This window comes from Crinia signifera, chromosome 5 (assembly GCF_055691185.1).
Source record: "Crinia signifera chromosome 5, ASM5569118v1, whole genome shotgun sequence".
Lineage (NCBI taxonomy): Eukaryota > Metazoa > Chordata > Amphibia > Anura > Myobatrachidae > Crinia > Crinia signifera.
The window spans coordinates 191,584,598-191,606,942 of NC_139221.1; the positions used below are offsets into that span (position 1 = coordinate 191,584,598).

Genomic DNA, 22,345 nt, shown 5'->3' on the forward strand with positions numbered 1-22,345 from the left:
TGCTGATATGTTCAATTGACTGACATAGCCAAAATACCGACATTTAAGATGCTGATATGTAAACATTTTGACATGTGTTTATGTGGTATTTCTCCATGTCTATGTCAATGTAGGTCAACATAGACACCGTCTAAGTATGCAAGTCCCCTCGCATTGCTCACTGCGCTCATCATGCTTCAGCACACTATTATAATCCCCTTCCAGGTCCACTGGGATTGTAAAGCATGAACAAGTCTGTTTTTGGGCTAAAAATGCTTGAAAATTTATGTCGGCATTCTGACTAAGTCGGTCAATTAAAAAAGCCGGCATAATGAATGTCAATGGGTCATAATGACCGTCAGTAAAATGTCTTTCAGTAAATTCACTGCTACCCCTTATTTGAATCATGCAATCATACATGAGTTGCTATTAACAGTTATGTTTTCCATTAATAACTTTGAATATCTTTTTTCAAAAGGTGCCTCTAAAAAGTCCGATGGTTGGGTTGGCCTTGGATGCTGTGAATTAGCAATAGCAGTGGAGTGTCGGAGAGCTTGTAAACAGGTCATGTTGCTTTATATTAAACTACATTACCCCGCACCAAATTAACATCAAATAAATACCTGCTCAAATCAAATTTTTAAAAATTACAGCTACTGAAATTAAAAAGTGGATCCGTTTATAGCAGTCCACTAATAATAAATACAATACCATATACAGTTAGTACTACAATGAAAGACCAGCTATGAATATATTAATCCCACCTATAGGATTAAATAAAACGAAGACTCAGCAAATAAATTCACATATACATGTTGCTGTAAAAAAATACATGGTCCGGGTCTTACGTTGTCTAATTTGCTGCAGAAGAGAAATCTCATGTGTCCTATAACTCCAATAGTAAGTACTAGACCATATAACAGGAGGAAACAATAGAAAGCTACAGACTACAGTAATATTGGGCTCTGGGACAGAGCACCATTGCTCACATGAGGTTGTGATTGAGCAGCACCCAGTGAAGGAGGAGCTCAGAACAGACCAGGCAGTTTCTCCCTAGTTGTGGGTCCTGAATAAAGGCACTTACATCATACTTAATGACTTTTTAGCCGCTCCCTTCAGGAGGGAGCAGGTGGGTTGGCACAACAGAGGGTGGAGCCCTCATTACTGGCAATGCAATTGGCACCGATGTGAATGAATTAAGTAATATGTCTGTGCTGTATAAATAAATGTTAATAATTACATTTAGGTAGAGTAACAAGATACTGATGCAGAACAGGAGTCACAGCATAGCAGGGCTTAAGCTAACTGAATACTCCTTCTATGCATACACTTTAATGGGAGCCATTGTGCACATGTGTCTACCACCCATTGAAGTCTGTTGGGCCCAGCTGCTATGTGGAAGCTTACAGAATGCAGAAGTGTGTTTACATTGACACAATGCTACATAATACTGTTATACACAGCAAAGCTGTAGTGAGAAGCATCTGTCTTTTTTTTTTTACTTTTTTTTTATTGGAATTCATAGATATTTGTGAAATTAATATTGTTAGTACTTATTTCTCTTTCGTCCAGTCCGGTGACACAGCTCCACAATGGGATGTAGTAGGGTCCGCCGGGAGCCAGGCACCTATGCTTCAATTCTTTGGGAGCAGGCTCCTCCCTCTGCATCCCATCATGCTTCAGTTTCGTTTTAGGTGCCCACAGGAGTGGGTGCAATGCCGAGTGGCTGCGCTGCAGCCACACTTTTTTCTTTGGATTTTTATTAGTTAGACTAGGTTTTTATTGTTTTTTTTGGTACTCTTTACTTAGAAGGGCGTCCACGATTTTGATCGTGGGGATCGTTAGTAAAAAATCTCGGGCATCTCGGGGATTGAATGCACTAAAAAATCGGGTGCGATCAACCGACGAGATGCCCGAGATTTCCCATAGGGAACAATGTTAAATGTCTCAATTGACCCAATTTTCCTGTTCAATGCCTCAATTGACCCGATTTTTCCATAGGAAACAATGTTAAATGGGCCACAGAGGCCAAATAGGCACCCTGAAGTGTATAATGGCCACCCGAATTGTTAACGCCACCCCACGATCAACGTCAACCCGATGCGTGGCGAGCGCAGCGAGCCCGCGAGGGGCGGCGGTACGCGTCCTACGACCTTTTCATACCCCCACTATCCACGTCGGCGTGGAGTTGAGAATAGAAAGTGTGGCGAGCGCAGCGAGCCACCGAGCCCGAAGCGTGGCGAGCGCAGCGAGCCCCGCGAGGGTACGCGGACAGCTGTGAAGCCCGCGAGGGGACGCGGATACCTGTGAAGGTATTCGCGTCCCCTCGCGGGGCTCGCTGCGCTCGCCACGCTTCGGGCTCGGTGGCTCGCTGCGCTCGCCACACTTTCTATTCTCAACTCCACGCCGACGTGGATAGTGGGGGTATGAAAAGGTCGTAGGACGCGTACCGCCGCCCCTCGCGGGCTCGCTACGCTCGCCACGCTTCGGGTTGACGTTGATCGTGGGGTGGCGTTAACAATTCGGGTGGCCATTATTCACTTCAGGGTGCCTATTTGGCCTCTGTGGCCCATTTAACATTGTTTCCTATGGAAAAATTGGGTCAATTGAGGCATTGAACAGGAAAATCGGGTCAATTGAGACATTTAACATTGTTCCCTATGGGAAATCTCGGGCATCTCGTCGGTTGATCGCACCAGATTTTTTAGTGCATTCAATCCCCGAGATGCCCGAGATGGGCGCCCTTCTAAGTAAAGAGTACCTTTTTTTTTAACATTAGACTTAGTAGCAGGTTTTGCCAGCGTGTGACTTCTGGCTGAAGTCAATACACGCTGAGAGCGCAGCAGAACACTGACAGAAGTGTGTCCTGTCGGTGTTCTGTGTGCAGAGGAGGGCATTCACCGAGGAATGCACACTCTGCACAGCGCTTTCCTCCGCTCAAACGGAGGTTTGTCCTGGGCTCCGGGGGACCCCATCCAGTGCCTTGCCTAGAAGGGGATCTTGGGGATGGGTCTCTCAGCGATGGCGGAAACTGAAATCCCCCAGGGGAGTTGAGGTTTCTTACAGGACGTCCAGCGTTTCTGGACAACTCCAAGTGGTCCCTAGAGGGGGAGTTACTGGAGGGGAGAGACATGGTTGTGAGCGCCTGTGACGGAGGTTTGGCGCCAAAAGACGCCAGCTACCCTTACTGGAAGGGAGACTGGGTCTCTTCCTTGATTCACTGGCGCCATTTCTGTGCTTGCTGCGGAGCTGAAAGACAGAGATCCTGCTCAGAAGTCTCTCCTGACAATTGCTTCCCCCGCTGATCGCTGGCAACAGAACACACAGATAAGTACACTGGTGCATTACTCTGTGACTTTGCCTGAACGTTTAGCAGTGTTTTATTCTGATATTATCATGGCTGACGAGTGCAGTTCTGTTGCTGGGGAGGGAGCGATTGAGATGTTTTACCATTGCAAGAGATGTAATGTAAATTTATCATGTGAACAGTTGGACCAGGGGGAATTGTGCCCTTCCTGTGAAGCTGTGCCCTGTGGGTCACGGACCCAGAGTCCTGAAGGAGCTGAGCCAGCGTGGGCTGTGGCTTTGGGACGGTCTGTTAAGGCTTTAACAGAGGCTTTAAATAGGCAAAAGGGGTCTTTGGTGGGATCACCGGGACCTATTCCCTCATCTCAGGGCTCTGTTACCCCTACATATGGAGACCCTATCTTGCTGCAGGCTATGCAGGACACTGCACAGGGTGTGCATAAGATGTCTTCTCTTTTGGAGCAATTTACCAAGGTATCAGATAGACAAGGGTCTTCCATGGCCCCTCCATTGACTACTGACACAGATGATGTGATTTGTGTTGGTCACAGGGAGAGGAAGCAGATTCTTCAGCCTCTGGTATTGAGGATTTGGTTTTGGCTGTAAAGCAGACTCTGGATTTGCCTGCTAATGAAAAGGCTGCTGTACAGTGTGTGTTTAAAAGGAGCCGTAAGGATCCAGTATCCTTTCCCTCGGATAAAGGCATGGTTTCTTTGTTAGGGGAGGCTGGCAAGTCTCCAGAAAAGAGACTGTTAATGTCTAAAAAATATGCAAACATGTACCCCATGCCTGATTTTCCAAGGCCACGGCACTGCCAGTGCAGGGTGGCGCGGCCTTTAAAGATCAGGTTGCTAAAAAGGTTGAAGGCTGTCTGAAGGCAGTTTTTGAAGGTGTTGGTTTCACTATGCGCCCCATTATTGCTTCGGCCTGGGTGGCAAAAGCCATGATCAGGTGGGCAGAGAGTTTAAGTAGTCATCTCCAACATGATGCGGAAGTTGAGGTGTACTGCGGAATTTATATGTGAATCTAGTGAGGAGGGAGCCAAAATGGCATCCAAAGTATCCGTCACTTCTGTTACTGCCAGTAGAGCTCTCTGGTTAAAGGCCTGGGAGGCGGATAGTGAATCTAAAAAGTCACTGGAAACTATTCCTTTTAAAGGTGAGCTTTTATTCGGGTCAGAATTGGATGAGATCATCAAGCAGGCTACTGGGGGTAAGAGTACTTTTTTTCCCACCACCTCTAAATCCTCTGGCTCTAAATTTGGAGTTTTTAAACCGTCCTTTCGTCCTTCCTTTCGAGGGGGAGCAGCTGGCAGAGGTCAGTCAGGGCGTGGAAGATTCCAAGCCGGCAGAGGTAGAGCGTCCAAGTCATAGTTTGGCGCCTTTACAAAGAAACGTGCAGCCAAAGGGGAAGACAAGCCCTCTGCATGACGGGGCGGGGACTCTCTGTTCTGGGATCAGAGTAGGGGTCGCCTCCTGCAATTTCAGGACAATTGGAAAATAGCCACGGAAGATCCGTGGGTATTTTCCATTGTTTCAGAAGGATAGCAGATAAATCTCAGGGGTCCTCCCCCTCGCAGATTTCTTCCCACTCCTTTACCAAGGACCGCGTCTCTAAGATCTTCCCTTCTGGGAGCGGCCTTATCTCTCGAGAAGAAGGGGGTAGTTATACCGGTTCCGCGAGAGGAGAGAAGAAAAGGTTTTTATTCGATCCCTTTTCTTAGTTCCCAAACCAGACGGGTCATTCAGGCCCATTCTAAATTTAAAATCTTTGAATGTACATCTTTGGGTGGATCACTTCCGCATGGATTCCCTGAGGTTGGTCCTGTTGAGCATAGAGCCAGGGGAGTTCCTGGCATCAGTGGACATTCGGGATGCTTATCTCCATGTCCCGATCCACAAAGATTTCCAGTCTTTACTCCGGTTTGCAATCGGGGGAAGACATTGGCAGTTCCAAGCACTCCCGTTTGGTCTTGCCACGGCTCCGAGAGTGTTCACCAAAGTGATGTCCACCATGTCTGCAGCTCTCAGACTGCAGGGAATAATTATTATCCCTTCCCTGGACTATCTGCTTTTAAAAGCAGAGTCCGCAGAGTTGTTACAGGTTCACCTGGAGGCGGCAACACAGTTTTTTGAAAGTCAGGGCTGGATCTTGAATTTGCCCAAGTCACATTTGACACCAACGCAGACTTTGAAGTTTCGGGGGTGATCATAGACACACACCTTCACAGGGTCTTTCTCCCAGAAGCCAAGGCTGTGGAGATTCGGCAGAGGGTGTTAGAGATCCTACAAGCACTGGCTCCATCGGTGTGGCAAGGAGTAAGGTTGCTAGGAAAGGTGGTGGCAACCTTCGAAACTCTCCAGTTTGCCAGATTCCATTCGAGGAGTTTCCAATGGAACATCCTCTCCTGTTGGTCCGGAAATGCCAAGACGATGAAACAGGAAGTTTTATCCCTGTCACTGGAGTCCAGAGAGTCCCTCCTATGGTGGACGGATGTGGAAAATTTGCAGCGGGGGAGATCTCTCAGGCCCTGGGATTGGCTGGTCATAACGACCGACGCCAGTTTGAGGGGATGGGGGGCGGTAGTCCTTCACCTGAGGTTTCAGGGCCTTTGGTCAAAGGAAGAGTCCAAACTGCCAATAAACATTCTGGAGCTTCGGGCGGTTTTGAACGCATTAATTCAGGCGGAGGATTTTCTGAGGAGATACCCGCTGAAGATACAATCGGACAATGCTACCACAGTGGCTTATTTGAACCATCAAGGCGGGACACGCAGCAAGATGGCGATGGCGGAAGTTTCCAAAATCTTCAATTGGGCAGAGACAAATGTTCCAGCATAGTCGGCAATATTTATTCCAGGAATCAGGAATGTGGAAGTAGACTTCCTCAGCAGGGAGTCACTTTTGGAACGGGAATGGACTCTCCATCAAGAGGTATTTCAGGAGATTGTGAATCGATGGGGTCTGCCAGACATAGACCTAATGGCGACGAGACAGAACCATCAGGTACCGAGGTTTTGCTTGCGTGTATGGGATCCTGCAGCGTGGGCAGTAGATGCCAGGACAGTCCCGTGGAATTTTCAGATGGTGTACATTTTCCCTCCATTTCCCATGTTGCAGAGAGTATTGACGAAAATAAAGAATCAGGGAGTACGGGCAATTCTAATTGCACCAGATTGGCCCAGGAGGTCATGGTACTCCAATGTACTGAGGTTGTTGAAGGATTCCTGGAGGCTTCCTCATCGTCAGAACCTGTTAGGCCAAGGGCCGTTTCTTCACAAGGACCCAGGTCATCTCAATTTGACGGCGTGGCTTTTGAAACCTCCTTATTGAAGAAAAAGGGTTTTCTGATGAGGTTATCCAGACCATGCTGAGGGCCCGTAAGCCGGTGTCTGCGGCTAATTACCATTGGGTCTGGAAGATATACATTAGATCAGTGGTGTCAAACTCATGGCCCTCCAGCTGTTGTGGAACTACATGTCCCAGCATGCCCTGCCACAGATTTTATATAATGGATTGCCAAAACCAAGTGGCAGGGCATGCTGAGATGTGTAGTTCCACAACAGCTGGAGGGCCATGAGTTTGACACCACTGCATTAGATGGTGTGAGCGACAGAAGCTTCACACATCCAGATTCAAATTATCTAGGCTTTTAAAAAATTTTGCAGGATGGTTTTTCATCAGTACTTAGTCTGCAATCCTTAAAAATGCAGCTTTCGGCCTTATCTATATTCTTTCAAAAGAGAGTAGCTTTGTTACCTGAGGTTCAAACCTTTTACAAGGGGTTACTAGACTTAAACCACCTTATAGTCAGCCGGTGGCGCCTTGGGATTTATCTTTGGTCTTGTCCATGTTACAGAACCCTCCTTTTGAGCCGCTGAGATCTGCGGAGCTAAAGTATGTGACGTGGAAGCTCACTTTTTTGTTGGCTATTGACTCAGCCAGACGAGTGTCTGAGTTAGGTGCCTTGTCTTGCAAGTCACCATTTTTGATTTTTCATGATGACAGGGCTGTACTGCGTACAGTGCCAAAATTCCTACCTAAGGCAGTGTCATCTTTTCATTTAAACCAAGGCATTGTACCTCCAGTGTTTTCTCCCCCAGACGGGGTTAAAAATAGGGACAAGCTGAAGAAATTGGATGTAGTTTGCGCCTTGCATATCTACATTGAGAGGGTAAAGGACATTCGAAAATCGGATTTACTCTTGGTGCTATATGATGTGCATAAATTTGGGTGGCCTGCTTCTAAGCAGACCATCGCTCGCTGGTTGAGGTCTACTATTGCCTTTGCCTACTGTAAAGCAGGTAGACCCATTCCGTCTCGGATAAATGCACATACCACCAGGTCGGTTGCTTCCTCCAGGGTGGTGCGCCATGGGGCTACGGCGGAGCAGTTGTGTGGGGCTGCCACCTGGTCCTCTGTTCACACCTTTACCAAATTTTACAGGTTTCATGAGTTCGCGTCGGAGGATGCTTCATTCGGACGGGCAGTGATGAGAACAGTTGGTCTAAGCGTACCCTCCCAAAGGACCGGCTCATGAACATCCCATTGTGGAGCTGTGTCACCGGACTGGATGAAAGAGAAAAGGGGATTTTTGTAAGAACTTACCGTTCAAACCCCTTTCTCTGAGTCCAGTCCGGTGACACAGCGATCCCTCCCTTACGCTCAGTTAAGTGTACCGTTCATATGTTGTCATGTTATGGTTCTGTTATGTTACATATAAAGGCATTGTTCTGAGCTATGTATCCTAGTGTGCTCTTGAAGTTGAACTGAAGCATGATGGGATGCAGAGGGAGGAGCCTGCTCCCAAAGAATTGAAGCATAGGTGCCTGGCTCCTGGCAGACCCTACTACATCCCATTGTGGAGCTGTGTCACCGGACCGGACTCAGAGAAAGGGGTTTGAATGGTAAGTTCTTACAAAAATCCCCTTTTTTAATACACAGGTTAGTTTAACTGATTGTCTTGTCATTTTTTTGTAGGCATCCTCAACAAATGATATTTTAAAAGCCTGCAGGAAGCAATATGAGGTATGATTTTAAATGGAATGTCTTGAATCTGTTGTACCTGTATGACATGTTTGTGTTCTTTAGATTTTTTGGAAGTACTAGGCATAATAAAAGAGCTTAAGGGAAAAAACTCAGGATCTTGCACATCAAGGGGTATATTCAATTACAGTTAAAACTGCTGTCTTGTCCGAAAGACAGCAGTTTAGGACTGATTTAGGACAGAAGGGGTTTTGGCCCCGTTTCCAACAATCTCAATATGTCTTTTAAAAAAGCCAGATTAATGAGATAAGGCATCCTTCAGCAGCCTCCACCGCAGCCTACCCACAGCCATCTTCCATTGCTCACCTGGTCCTGCTGCCAGACCGGGTGAGCAGAAGCAGCTCACCCATCGCCTTCTTCGCCATCCCGCCTCTTATCCGTCTCCCACCTGGGTGTGCAGCAGCGGCCAAATCCAACAGTCAGATTTTGCCACATTGAATGTCAGATCCATTCCGACAAATGAATGTGAGAATGGATGCGACTTTAATTGCATATGCCCCATAGATACATGTTAAGCAGAATGAGAAAAAACACAAATTACTTGTGGTATTATGCTCAAAGTAGACAGACAGCTCATTGAGGGGGGTGATTTACCTCAATGAGCTGTCTGTCTCCTACCACAAGTAATTTGTGTTTTTTCTCATTCTGCTGAACATGTATCCAACCATCTTGGGTTGGTAAGAAATTATTAGATATGTTAAGTTGCATGCATAATTTGAGATAGAGCAACCGACAGTTCATAAACGGTAACATTAGATCGGTAATTGTGTTACTCAGTAGATTGGAAACTGCATGACCCAGGGTATTGGAAATTGTACTATTCATCATATTGGAAACTGTATTGATCACTGGTCTGGAAATTGCACAGCCGTAGTCTGAACAGGGAATTGTCCCCTACATTGTTTATATTCCCTTCATACGAATCCTAGTTGACTAAATCTATTAGCTTTGCTAGGCATATTGACTTAATTTTGCATAGCATATAATTAACAAGCTCACTGCAAACTTCATGTTGTCTGTATGTCTGTGTGTTTGTTTGTCTTGACAGTGCATGTCCAATCTATTTTAACTACGAAATATTAAAAGTAAAATTTTATCATATATTCAGATACAAGAGTGCCCCACAAAAAGAGTCCTATTTCCCTCTTCCCCCATTTTGATATCTGCAGTCAAGCAAGCTGTCCTCCCACCAGAAAATTATGAATAATAAGCCTACTCCACTATACACCCCTCCTCTGCGTATTAAACATCCTCTACCACCCTGGAAGTTATGTATCAGGGCCCCTTCATTTAGCCCAATGCCCCCTTCTCCCACCTCCTCTCCCACTATCTGTGCAGTAAAGGGGTAATTAGTGGAAATTACTGATCCAGGCCCTACATGCTGAGTGGTTGATATAATACCCCCTACGGAACATCAACGCTTCCGCTCATAGCACCCCCCACCCCTACCGCTGGAGGATCGGTAGGGGCCCCAATACATTGCTATGCCCAGGGGGTCTACACTGCTGTTGACGCCCCTGTATGTGTGTGTATATATATATGAATCGCAGATTCTGCACTCTGGCATCCTGGAATCTACATCCTGTTTAGCACCTAACTAAGCTGGAGTTATCCCTGGTGCCTATTTGAGGGGACTCCTCAGAGTTGCTGCCATATATATATATATATATATATATATATATATATATATGACAGGGCTATTTTTGTGCAGGCTCCAGCAGGAACTGAGGCCCTTATTCTAGTTCACTCTTTCAGACAAAATATTTCTTAGATGGACAAAACCATGTGCACTGCAGGTGAGGCAGGTGTTACTTGTGCAGAGATAATTAGATTTGGGTGGGGTTTTACACCTGCCTCACCTGCAGTGCACATGGTTTTGTCCATCTAAGAAATATTTTGTCAGAAAGAGTGAACTAGAATAAGGGCCTCAGTTCCTGCTGGAGCCTGCACAATAATAGCCCTGTATATAGATACAGAAGTACCAACACACTCGCCATTCCTAGGAATGGGGTGCAAACAGCACCCACATCCCAGGGTGGGGTGCGGTGGCCTGTGACCACACACTCTAGTAAATATAAACACAGGGGGCCCAGCACTCACTACAACAAACTAACTCACCTTAACATTCAAATAATCAATAAATAAATAATGGGGTTTTAGTTCATGAATTGATCAATGCATTTGAGCTTGCAGCCCATCGCCAAGGGACCCCATTTCACTGCAAGTCCTACACTAGCAACTGGTTTTCTTGGGAACCTGGTACCTGCTTACACATCATAGCTAAAATGAACATGTTTTTTTTTTCCCTGGGTTAATGCGCAACTGCCAAGTAACTTATGGCTTTTATAAGGTGAGACAATCCCAAACACAGCACCTGAGCGGGCCGGTGAGGGCACTCCGGAGGGCAAAGTAGATCAGCGTGCCGGGGTGCAACAAGCAGAGGTGGGGTAGACAAGGATGCAAGAGCTGCGGCACTCCACGGTCTAACAAAAACAGGCACAGGGACACAGCGAGTTGCCGACGTTTCGGAACTTTAATCCGTCTTCTAGGCAAATGAACAAACAAACAGGGGACAACACATACCTTTAAGCCGTGTCTGGGTCCGCCTCCAACCGCAAGCCTCCCGTCGCGTGCCGGCGTCCCTCAATACTTCCGGGTTAGGTGACTACTCAGTGGGAGTACGTCACTCACCACTTCCGGGATCCCTGCACGGAGCGTTGGGTTGCCTAGCAACGTTGACGCAGAGGGAGCGTGAACGGACCTGAAATGGCAACATACCACAACTTAGTGAGCAAAACATAAGAGCAGTGAATAACAATACATAAAGGTGAGCATATATGAAAACTGAGTCAGCAACATGAAGACATCAGGGGATAGGGAAGAGGGATAGCGACCATCAAATTAAAAGAACATTCCATAGGAAAGCTGTTCATTAAGACCTTTCGGTCTGACTGTATCAAGTCTCGCTATCCATTGCGTCTCCAATTGGAGTAACCGCTTGCTTCTGTCACCGCCCCGCAGATCTTCAGGGACCTGGTCAATGATGACATACTTAAGACTGGCCAAACTGTGTCTTTCAGTGCAGAAGTGTTTGGCTACCGGCTGGTCCATGGGTTTCAAGTTGATGGCAGCTCGTATGGCGGTACGATGAAGAGCAATTCTTTCTTTAAATGCTCTAATAGTTTTGCCCACATAATAAAGGCCGCATGGACACTTTATTATGTAGACTACATGCGTGCTGGTGCATGTTAAGGGGTACCTAATCTTGTATTCATGGCCAGAGTGCGGGTGGAAGAAAGACTTGGTTGACATCATCGAGTTGCAGGTGATGCAACCGGTACACCGATAGCAGCCTCCAGGTTTAGACTGAGTGCCAGGGGAAGTCTCTTTGAAATGTCCGTCCTCACCACCCAGTCACGGATATTTCTCCCTCTGGTGTAACAGGACATGAGACGAGTGTTTTTGAGCTGTTTGAGGCTTTTATCATGCTGGATAGTGGGCCACAAGAGATTGGAGGTGGTCTTGATCTCTTGATCGGCAGGGTTGAATGTCCTCACCCAACCAATCACATCTTTCTTGACTCCATCATCTACCTTTCTCTTTAATGTATCAATTCTATCGATTTTATCGATACGGTTTCTGGCAGCTGACAGGATTTCTTCAGAGTAGCCTCTTGTCTTGAATTTATCTTGCATCTTGCATCTTGGAGAGGTCAGCATTGAGAGCGGCTGGAGAGCTCGTGATTCTCTTGACTCTCAATAGTTGGGAGAAAGGAGCTCCTGTTGCCTGTTGTTTTTATTGAGGATTGGACATTGGAATAATTACCGATTAGCCTGGACGTGGAGGTACATCCCGGGTACCTACCTTCCTTTCCATGCGCTTTAGAGAACTTGGTTTGCCCCTAGTTCTCCACCAACTTGGTAATTAGCCACTGTCTACCTCACTTATTGTATTTTTTGCTCTTGTTGAATAAATGGTATTACTCTATGTGCCATTTTATATCCATTTTTTCCGGTATCCATAATCGGGGAGGAAATTTGGTTACCTTCGGTTGGTCCAGGAACACACAATCAGTTGGTTGGTCTGTCTGATACGGAGAAGAGGATCCCTTTCCGATCAGAAGGAGCGTGGCGGTATTATATAATATCTCACATTTACGGAGAAGAGGATCGCCCCTTTATTTACAGGGACGTACTCTTCTTATTAGGGCGCCACTCGGGAATAACACCTGCACTCTGTTTTTGTATCTTGTTCACATTTGATATTTTAGGGATATCAATTTGGTGTAATTCCCCTTAGGCTGCCCAGGCGCACAGAAGGTTTAGTCTCACTCTACTTTGTTCAGGGAGAATGGAAGTCCTCTAATAAGTGCAGGTGGATGGAAGCTCTGAGCCAGCAGAAGTTTATTCCGATCTGTCTCCTTAGAATAAATGGAGGTGTTGAGTTGACCTGACTGTAGCGTAATATGTACGTCAAGGTAGTTCACAGATTCTTGGCTCATCGTGAATGTGAACTTAATCGGGCATTCAAGGGCATTGATGCCAGCGATCAGTTCCACGAAGTCAGCTTGAGGACCACACCAAAACAAGATGACGTCATCTATATATCTCTTGTAAAAGAGGATATATGATGACATGTTAGACTTGAAGAAGAGGTTTTGCTCCAGTTCCGCCTTATACACATTGGCATACGACGGAGCTACGGGCGATCCCATAGCGCAGCCGGATCGTTGGCGAAAGAATTCCTTATTGAACAAGAAGAAGTTCCTATTCAAGGTAAGTGAGAGGAGTGAAATAAACAGGTCCACATCAGGACCAGCATAATTAGGTGAAGACGACAACAGGTTCCTCATGGCACTGATTCCTCCTTCATGAGGAATGCTGGTATATAGGCTACAGATGTCGAGGGTGACAAGCCATGTCTCAGGGGGTAGGGTATCACATCTGCTCAGATTGACCAGCAGGTCAGTAGTATCTTGAAGGTGGGTAGGGAGCTCACGGATGATGGGTTGTAAGATCTTGATCACTTCTTACAACCCATCATCCGTGAGCTCCCTACCCACCTTCAAGATACTACTGACCTGCTGGTCAATCTGAGCAGATGTGATACCCTACCCCCTGAGACATGGCTTTTCACCCTCGACATCTGTAGCCTATATACCAGCATTCCTCATGAAGGAGGAATCAGTGCCATGAGGAACCTGTTGTCGTCTTCACCTAATTATGCTGGTCCTGATGTGGACCTGTTTATTTCACTCCTCTCACTTACCTTGAATATGAACTTCTTCTTGTTCAATTTGGAATTCTTTCGCCAACTATCCGGCTGCGCTATGGGATCGCCCGTAGCTCCGTCGTATGCCAATGTGTATATGGCGGAACTGGAGCAAAACCTCTTCTTCAAGTCTAACATGTCATCATATATCCTCTTTTACAAGAGATATATAGATGACGTCATCTTGTTTTGGTGTGGTCCTCAAGCTGACTTCGTGGAACTGATTGCTGGCATCAATGCCCTTGAATGCCCGATTAAGTTCACATTCACGATGAGCAAAGAATCTGTGAACTACCTTGACGTACATATTACGCTACAGTCAGGTCAACTCAACACCTCCATTTATTCTAAGGAGACAGATCGGAATAAACTTCTGCTGGCTCAGAGCTTCCATCCACCTGCACTTATTAGAGGACTTCCATTCTCCCAACTATTGAGAGTCAAGAGAATCACGAGCTCTCCAGCCGCTCTCAATGCTGACCTCTCCAAGATGCAAGATAAATTCAAGACAAGAGGCTACTCTGAAGAAATCCTGTCAGCTGCCAGAAACCGTATCGATAAAATCGATAGAATTGATACATTAAAGAGAAAAGTAGATGATGGAGTCAAGAAAGATGTGATTGGTTGGGTGAGGACATTCAACCCTGCCGATCAAGAGATCAAGACCACCTCCAATCTCTTGTGGCCCACTATCCAGCATGATAAAAGCCTCAAACAGCTCAAAAACACTCGTCTCATGTCCTGTTACACCAGAGGGAGAAATATCCGTGACTGGGTGGTGAGGACGGACATTTCAAAGAGACTTCCCCCTGGCACTCAGTCTAAACCTGGAGGCTGCTATCGATGTACCGGTTGCATCACCTGCAACTCGATGATGTCAACCAAGTCTTTCTTCCACCCGCACTCTGGCCATGAATACAAGATTAGGTACCCCTTAACATGCACCAGCACGCATGTAGTCTACATAATAAAGTGTCCATGCGGCCTTTATTATGTGGGCAAAACTATTAGAGCATTTAAAGAAAGAATTGCTCTTCATCGTACCGCCATACGAGCTGCCATCAACTTGAAACCCATGGACCAGCCGGTAGCCAAACACTTCTGCACTGAAAGACACAGTTTGGCCAGTCTTAAGTATGTCATCATTGACCAGGTCCCTGAAGATCTGCGGGGCGGTGACAGAAGCAAGCGGTTACTCCAATTGGAGACGCAATGGATAGCGAGACTTGATACAGTCAGACCGAAAGGTCTTAATGAACAGCTTTCCTATGGAATGTTCTTTTAATTTGACGGTCGCTATCCCTCTTCCCTATCCCCTGATGTCTTCATGTTGCTGACTCAGTTTTCATATATGCTCACCTTTATGTATTGTTATTCACTGCTCTTATGTTTTGCTCACTAAGTTGTGGTATGTTGCCATTTCAGGTCCGTTCACGCTCCCTCTGCGTCAACGTTGCTAGGCAACCCAACGCTCCGTGCAGGGATCCCGGAAGAGGTGAGTGACGTACTCCCACTGAGCCTAACCCGGAAGTATTGAGGGACGCCGGCACGCGACGGGAGGCTTGCGGTTGGAGGCGGACCCAGACACGGCTTAAAGGTATGTGTTGTCCCCTGTTTGTTTGTTCATTTGCCTAGAAGACGGATTAAAGTTCCGAAACGTCGGCCACTCGCTGTGTCCCTGTGCCTGTTTTTGTTAAACCGTGGAGTGCCGCAGCTCTTGCATCCTTATATATATATATATATATATATATATATATATATATATATATATATATATATATATATATATATATATAGATAGATATATAGATATTTTTTATTATTTATATACATTTGGTCTATCTATAATACTTTAACTGACCCGGCATATACTGGGTCACCTAAGTGTCCATCTCCATGCTTTGCTCTGCCCCTCTCTGGAAACCCCCTTCTGAAAATCCTGCGTTTGCCCCTGAGCTATGGTTGCTTTTAATGTGTTGTTAATGCTCAAGAATTGTATGATATTAGTGTGCATGCATGGTTGTCTTTTAATGCTGGTACCTTATTTGTTCTTTGCGTAAAAAGCCTGAGCCTTTATTTTATATTGCATTAAAAAAAAAACCAGGTGATGTTCGGAACATCATCCAATTATCCTGGTACCAAGTGCCATATTACCTTCTTGTCAACACCCACCTGATTCTCTAACCCGGGTGAGTTGAGGTGGTCCCAGTGATAAGCAGAGACTTTTTTAATTTATTTTTATTTTGTCCTGTATTTTAACCTTCTATGGAGCTTCTGAACATTTTGCTGTGTTCTGAATACATTTATTCCTTTGTGGAATACATCTGAATCTGTGATCACTCCATACCCACCTTAAGGGAAAAGATACCTTTCACTGAACATAGGGCACAGCACTAAGGTGAGCCTAAATCACTTGGGAGCGAGTAACCAGAGGGGGTTATAGAGAAACCTTTACATGCATATAGGACTTGGCAGACCGGTAAGTTATAAGGATTGGTACGTTCTCACAAAGCCATTGTGCTGGAATCATACCACTGACCTGTTCTTCCTTGTCTTAGCTTTTCAACATTTGTGTGTTCTTCAACTATTGGAGCAAATCCATTGAATGGTAAGAGGACAGATAATTTATTGCCATTTGAGACAGCGCAACAGTGTTGTATTGCATGCTCTATTTAGGACTGGTAACCCTTGGTGAACATAGTGCAGCAGTCTTGTGGCGCGGTTATCTTTAAACATCTATTTCTTGAGTAAATTGAATGCACATGGTAAGGTTCAAACTGCTGCTTTTCTTTTAAGGCTTATAACATTTTAAACCGCAAGATTAAAGTGTTTATATTCTCTCATTTTACTTTTAGAATGCACTTATCAGCTGCGTTAATAGGAATGAAAGTAAGTATACCATTTTATATTACCACCGCTATTTTGAAAACATAGCAAATTTAATAAAATTGTATTGTTGTTTTATTCTCTATTATCCTGGAGAGTTCTCAAAATGGAGGGTTACGGTGTAGATGATAGCCAATGTCTAAGTATACGGTCACTAGGTCGACCACTAATGTTCGGCAGTGACTAGGTCAACAGTGTGTTAAATCCTATTATTTCCTAAACCAATGGACAATAAGTAAATTTCGCAGTTTGCGTAATGTGTCTGCAAACTGTTACCTTTTATTCCAATGCATAACACCACGTAGTGTACCTTATCAGCGTACCTCACGCTGCACTTATGGCGGTATCCTTATCAGTACAAAGTATCACACTGGGTTGTTGTGGATCCACTGTAGGTGGCTGCTCCGATACGGATGGACCCGGTGGAGAGAGTATCGCCGGTCTGATGTACTGTCTTTGCATATGAGGTTTTCACCAGGGATTCCCGCAAGGGAATTTGGACTCTGATGCGTCCACCCAGGAGGTTACGGCCCTCTGACGGAAGCCTCCCTGGGTAACTGGAACAATGGCAGAGACCGGTAGATAACGTAGCTCAGGATGAGCTGCTTGGCAGGTACTGGATAGCGCAGCAGGTTACCGAACTCAGCGCAGGTCACTCAGTAGATAGCGTGAATGGAACTCAGGAGACACACTCGGCAGTATAACGAAACTCAGGACGCACACTCGGCAGTATAACGGAACTCAGGACGAACACTCGGCAGTATAACGGAACTCAGGCAGACACTCGGCAGTATCACGGAACTCAGGACGCACACTCGGCAGTATAACGGAACTCGGGACGCACACTCGGCAGTATAACGGAACTCAGGACGCACACTCGTCAGTATAACGGAACTCAGGACGCACACTCGGCAGTATAACGGAACTCAGGACGCACACTCGTCAGTATAACAGAACTCAGGACGCACACTCGTCAGTATAACGGAACTCAGGACGCACACTCGTCAGTATAACGGAACTCAGGAAGCACACTCGTCAGTATAACGGAACTCAGGACGCACACTTGTCAGTATAACGGAACTCAGGACGCACACTCGTCAGTATAACGGAACTCAGGACGCACACTCGTCAGTATAACGGAACTCAGGACGCACACTCGTCAGTATAACGGAACTCAGGACGCACACTCGTCAGTATAACAGAACTCAGAATGCACACTTGTCAGTATAACGGAACTCAGGACGCACACTTGTCAGTATAACGTAGGGGTTCCCAATCTTTTTTGATTGGTATCAGAATTTTTTCACGGCACCGCTAGGACAAAAAAAATTAGATAGGGTTTATATGCAATTCTTATGGTCAGTTATGTGGTAAAGGGCAGGATTTGCTTCTGTTTGTACACATTTTATGACTGGCAGCCACCAGCACTGGTTTTGCTCATAAATAATTAACCATTAATAGTTGGAGTTGGTCCTGGACCACCAACTCAGGGCACCCCTGCAAGTGTTCCAAGGTACCCCAGGGAGCCACGGCATACCGTTTGGGAACCACTGGTATAACGGAACTCAGGACGCACACTCGTCAGTATAACGGAACTCAGGACGCACACTCGTCAGTATAACGGAATTCAGGACGCACACTCGTCAGTATAACGGAACTCAGGACGCTCACTCGTCAGTATAACGGTACTCAGGACGCTCACTCGTCAGTATAACGGAACTCAGGACGCTCACTCGTCAGTATAACGGAACTCAGGACGCTCACTCGGCAGTATAACGGAACTCAGGACGCTCACTCTGCAGTATAACAGAACTCAGGACGCTCACTCGGCAGTATAAGGGAACTCAGGACGCACACTCGGCAGTATAACGGAATTCAGGATGCTCACTCGGCAGTATAATGGAACTCAGGATGCTCACTCAGCAGGTAACAGGTAGCACAGGTGCTAGGCTGTGCTAGCACACAGGAATAAATGGACAAGTGCTTCAGCAGGCTGAGAGCTGAAGATCTAAGGTCAGAAGAAGCATCAGCCCTGAGGGACAGGCATACCTTGCTTTTATCCCCCAGGGAACATCATAATTGGCCAACCTCTTTACAGAGGTTATAATTAAGACTGCACCCCGCCAGCAGAACCTCTAAATGTCAGTAAATAGTAAATGTAAAAAATGTCAGTAAATAGTAAATGTCAAAAATATGTGTATTTCTGGATACAAATACACCTATTTTTTACAAATTTCCTTTAGTAAATTTCCCCCAAAAGGGTAACAAAATATAAAGAGATCACACAGTATACAATCCTTATACAATCTAACAATAATAACAAAAAGGGGAAAAACAAATGCAAGTACAATCAGCTACAATAAAATCACATCAATACATAAAGTACAGTTTCCATCTCTCACTCAAAGTCTGAGCACAGTCAAGTAGAAAGTCCCTCACCCAGGCGCATCAATATATAGGGTTCAGACAATGGTGTACAATAAAGTTCCTCATTGGTCAAGAGGTCAGGTTTTGCTTCTCCTTATTGGTACAGTAAGGATGCACAGCTGGGTCTTTGTACAAGGCTTTGTCATCATGCCGAGGGGTCCCTGCTGTGCAACTGGTTTAAACTGGATTCCTTCTGTTAATCCTTCATCATGGCAATGTATAGATTTTTATTATGTACAGTCCATAACTTCTGAATGATGTATGCTGCGATCTTCAACCAAACACCGGAGCACTGCAAGTGAGACGCTGATTACACAAATACTAAACTTGAAAGGGAAAGATCATGTATTATCCTTAAGGCTATGTGTTGTGATATTAAACCATATAATTATATTTCATTATTTATAGATGTGGTGTATGAGTCTATGTGTATGATTATGGCTGACATTACATTCGCACAATTCGCCTACTCTCCTCCGTATGTTCTTTACGTAAATATGCAAACGTAACTGGTGGCCATAATATGTTAGTGCAGTGTTGATGCAATCCAACTTTGACCAGTGAAAGGGTTGACATACCTTAGGTCGACACTGCCAAACGGTCAACATGAGTTTTTCATGATTTTTTGGTGTCTATGTGATCGTATGTCGGCATGGACACTGTGTATATGTACCGCGTCCCCTGGAGCATGGTAACCCTCTTATATTCCCACTCTGTGCCCACTTGGATAATAAAGTATGAAAAACCACAGTTTTTAAAAAAAAAATCAGGAAAAACTCATGTTGACCTAAGGTACATTGACCCTTTTTAGGTGTCAACCTAGTCACTTTTTACCATTAGTGTCGACCTAGACATTGTTGTCTACCAAGTGACAGCATACCGAAGGGAGATGCAGCTGACCGCTAATAAAGGCAGCCCACAGAGCAGTGCCCCCTTGTGGTATAATGTAGCAAATCACGGGTCTGTGAATATTTTGTTTGGCCAATTGAAAACGTATCATAGTACTTTTCATATTGGCCCCACTATCTGCCCAGGATTTTCTTCTTCCTTGTCATTATTTTCACTAGGAAATTTTATTTAATTTTTTGGTAGAAGGGACAGCACATTTTTTTTATTAGTATTTACTTTTTATTATATTTCAGTAACATTTGTAAGTTCGTGTGTGTAAGTGGACCGAACTTTACAGAAAATTTAGTTGTGGCCTTTCTCTGTTCCTATTCCAGTGGGATCTGTTTGCTGCAGCTATGCTGGCCGACACACAAATTGTCGGGAATACTGCCAAGCTATATTTCGCACTGATTCATCTCCCGGACCATCGCAGATCAAAGCAGTGGAAAATTACTGTGCTTCGATTAGCCCGCAACTGGTCCAGTGTGTTAACAACTATACTCAGTCTTATCCAATGAGAAACCCAATTGACAGTAAGTAAATGCACTTTGGGAGATGGCGATTATGACTGTAGAATCACATCACAACTGTGGGGGTAATTAAATTAGCCATATTAAAGCTTTAAGTTAATGTATATATTGCATGGTCTCATATTTCACTTACATTTTTTAACAAAATCAGCATTTGCCCACTTATTCTTGCTGGTGTTAATGGCATTAAGTTTAGGTGAAATCTGCCTGAACTCCAAAAGGAGTAATATAGATAATAGAGTATAGAAGTCTATTATTGGCCATAAAAAGTATTTTGGGTTCATAATCCTTTGAGTGCCAAGTGAATGTGTCAAAATAGTGAAATTTGTCAAGAAAACATTTTTAGCGGCAGGGTAAATAGGGGCAGGCACCTATTCAATGCTGTCTTGCCCGACAGCAATGAAGACGCAGAGCGACAGAACGTCCTGACTTCAAAAGCTGTCGGGCCCGCTTTGTCGATAACGGCCGTGAATTGTAGTGACCACAGCCGAATCTCGACAATTCCCGGGCATTCAGGGCAGGGTAAAGGCGTTCGGGACAGATCGAATATCGCTGGGAAACCATGTGATGCTCTCCCAGCGGTGACTACGCTAAATCACCGCCATTGCTGCACCGCCACCTAGATGTTTCACCCCCTGCCCGGCCGCCACTGAATCCCCGCCGCCCGCCCCGCTGCCTGTCCTTCAACACGGACGATGTAAGTAAACCCCCCCGTCTGCCCAGCCATCCCCGCCCGCCGTAGAATCCCTGGCCGATGCCCGATATTAGCCGGCCGCTCGGCAATGGCTACATTGACAACGTAGCCAAAGCTACGTTGTCAGCGTAGCGTTGCCGGGCGACCCAAAAATGTTGCTTTAAAATACATTTTTTAAACAAAAGTTTAAAATTTATTTGGGCAAAATAGGTTGAATTAAAGGTAATAATTATATAAAATAAGATAATAAAAGATATAAAATGTATTAATAACAACACATAGATATAATCTCTATAAAATATATCATATTAATCAATACTAACATCTGTTGGGCACATTGATCAAAAAAGCATTGGAGACAATATTTCATATATTGCTTTTAGAAAGTTAGCTGTTGTGAAACTACACATCCCAGCATGCCTTGCAATAGTTTTAGCATTCCCTAATGTAGTTTCACAACATCTGGAGGGCTGCAGGTTGGACATGCCTGCTTTAGGGCATGGCGGGAGAATAAAATACTGTGCCCGAAGCATGGTGAGTGTAGCAACATTTTAGTGTCCATCTTGACTTTTGACTGTCAACCTTCCCCATGTCGACCTAATGCTTGTATTGACGTAATTACCTGTCAACCTATAGTCATGTCGACCTTCTCATGTCGATTTTCATGCATGCCGACCTTCAGTGGTCCACTTAATTCTTGGATACCTAATGTATGCCTATCCAATGATCCCATTCCAAAAGAAATTATACTGTACTTACCATCCCCTCTGGTGGATATCTTGTCCTTTTTGTTCCATATACAGTAAGCATCTATGATGCTTACTGTAAAAACACACAAAGCGAATAGCCCGTATCCACCAGAATGAGGAGTCACAAGTGTGTTTACACTTGCAGCTCCTCCCTGAGAATGCAAGATACCTCGTGACTTAATTTACCGGGTCCTCCATCAGCAAATCAGGAGTGTGCTCAGGGGAGCTCTATGCCTCATTCGCTCTGTGCAGCTCCATAGATGCCCATGTTTAATTCATAACATAGGCTTCAATTCTATGGAGCCGCACAGACCCAATCAGGTGCGGAGCTCCCCCGGAGCCCGATCATGATTGGCTGAGGGAGCACCTGGTAAATATGTCAAATATGTCAAAATCGTCAGTAAATGATCAAAAGCTCATTTATCGGCTGCATTTCACATCAAATGGGTACGAATCCCTGTATTTGTACCCATTCGATCTTAGCATATCTCCCACATTGGTCGTTTCTGTCCATATCCACCTATTGCCAAAACATTTTCCAGGGAATTACCATCACTATTTAGGGGACAG

At 45.2% G+C, this 22,345-nt stretch overlaps 1 protein-coding gene across 2 annotated transcripts in view; it reads left to right on the top strand.

The window, feature by feature from the left end:
• RECK (reversion inducing cysteine rich protein with kazal motifs) overlaps window positions 1–22,345 on the top strand; it is a 531,495-nt gene that overhangs the window by 199,790 nt on the left and 309,360 nt on the right. For both annotated transcript variants that reach the window (XM_083188355.1, XM_083188354.1), the window contains exons 5-8: window positions 458–543; window positions 8,265–8,312; window positions 16,457–16,490; window positions 20,138–20,335. In XM_083188355.1, coding sequence (XP_083044481.1) covers window positions 458–543; window positions 8,265–8,312; window positions 16,457–16,490; window positions 20,138–20,335 — 366 coding nt within the window. The remainder of the gene's footprint in view (window positions 1–457; window positions 544–8,264; window positions 8,313–16,456; window positions 16,491–20,137; window positions 20,336–22,345) is intronic.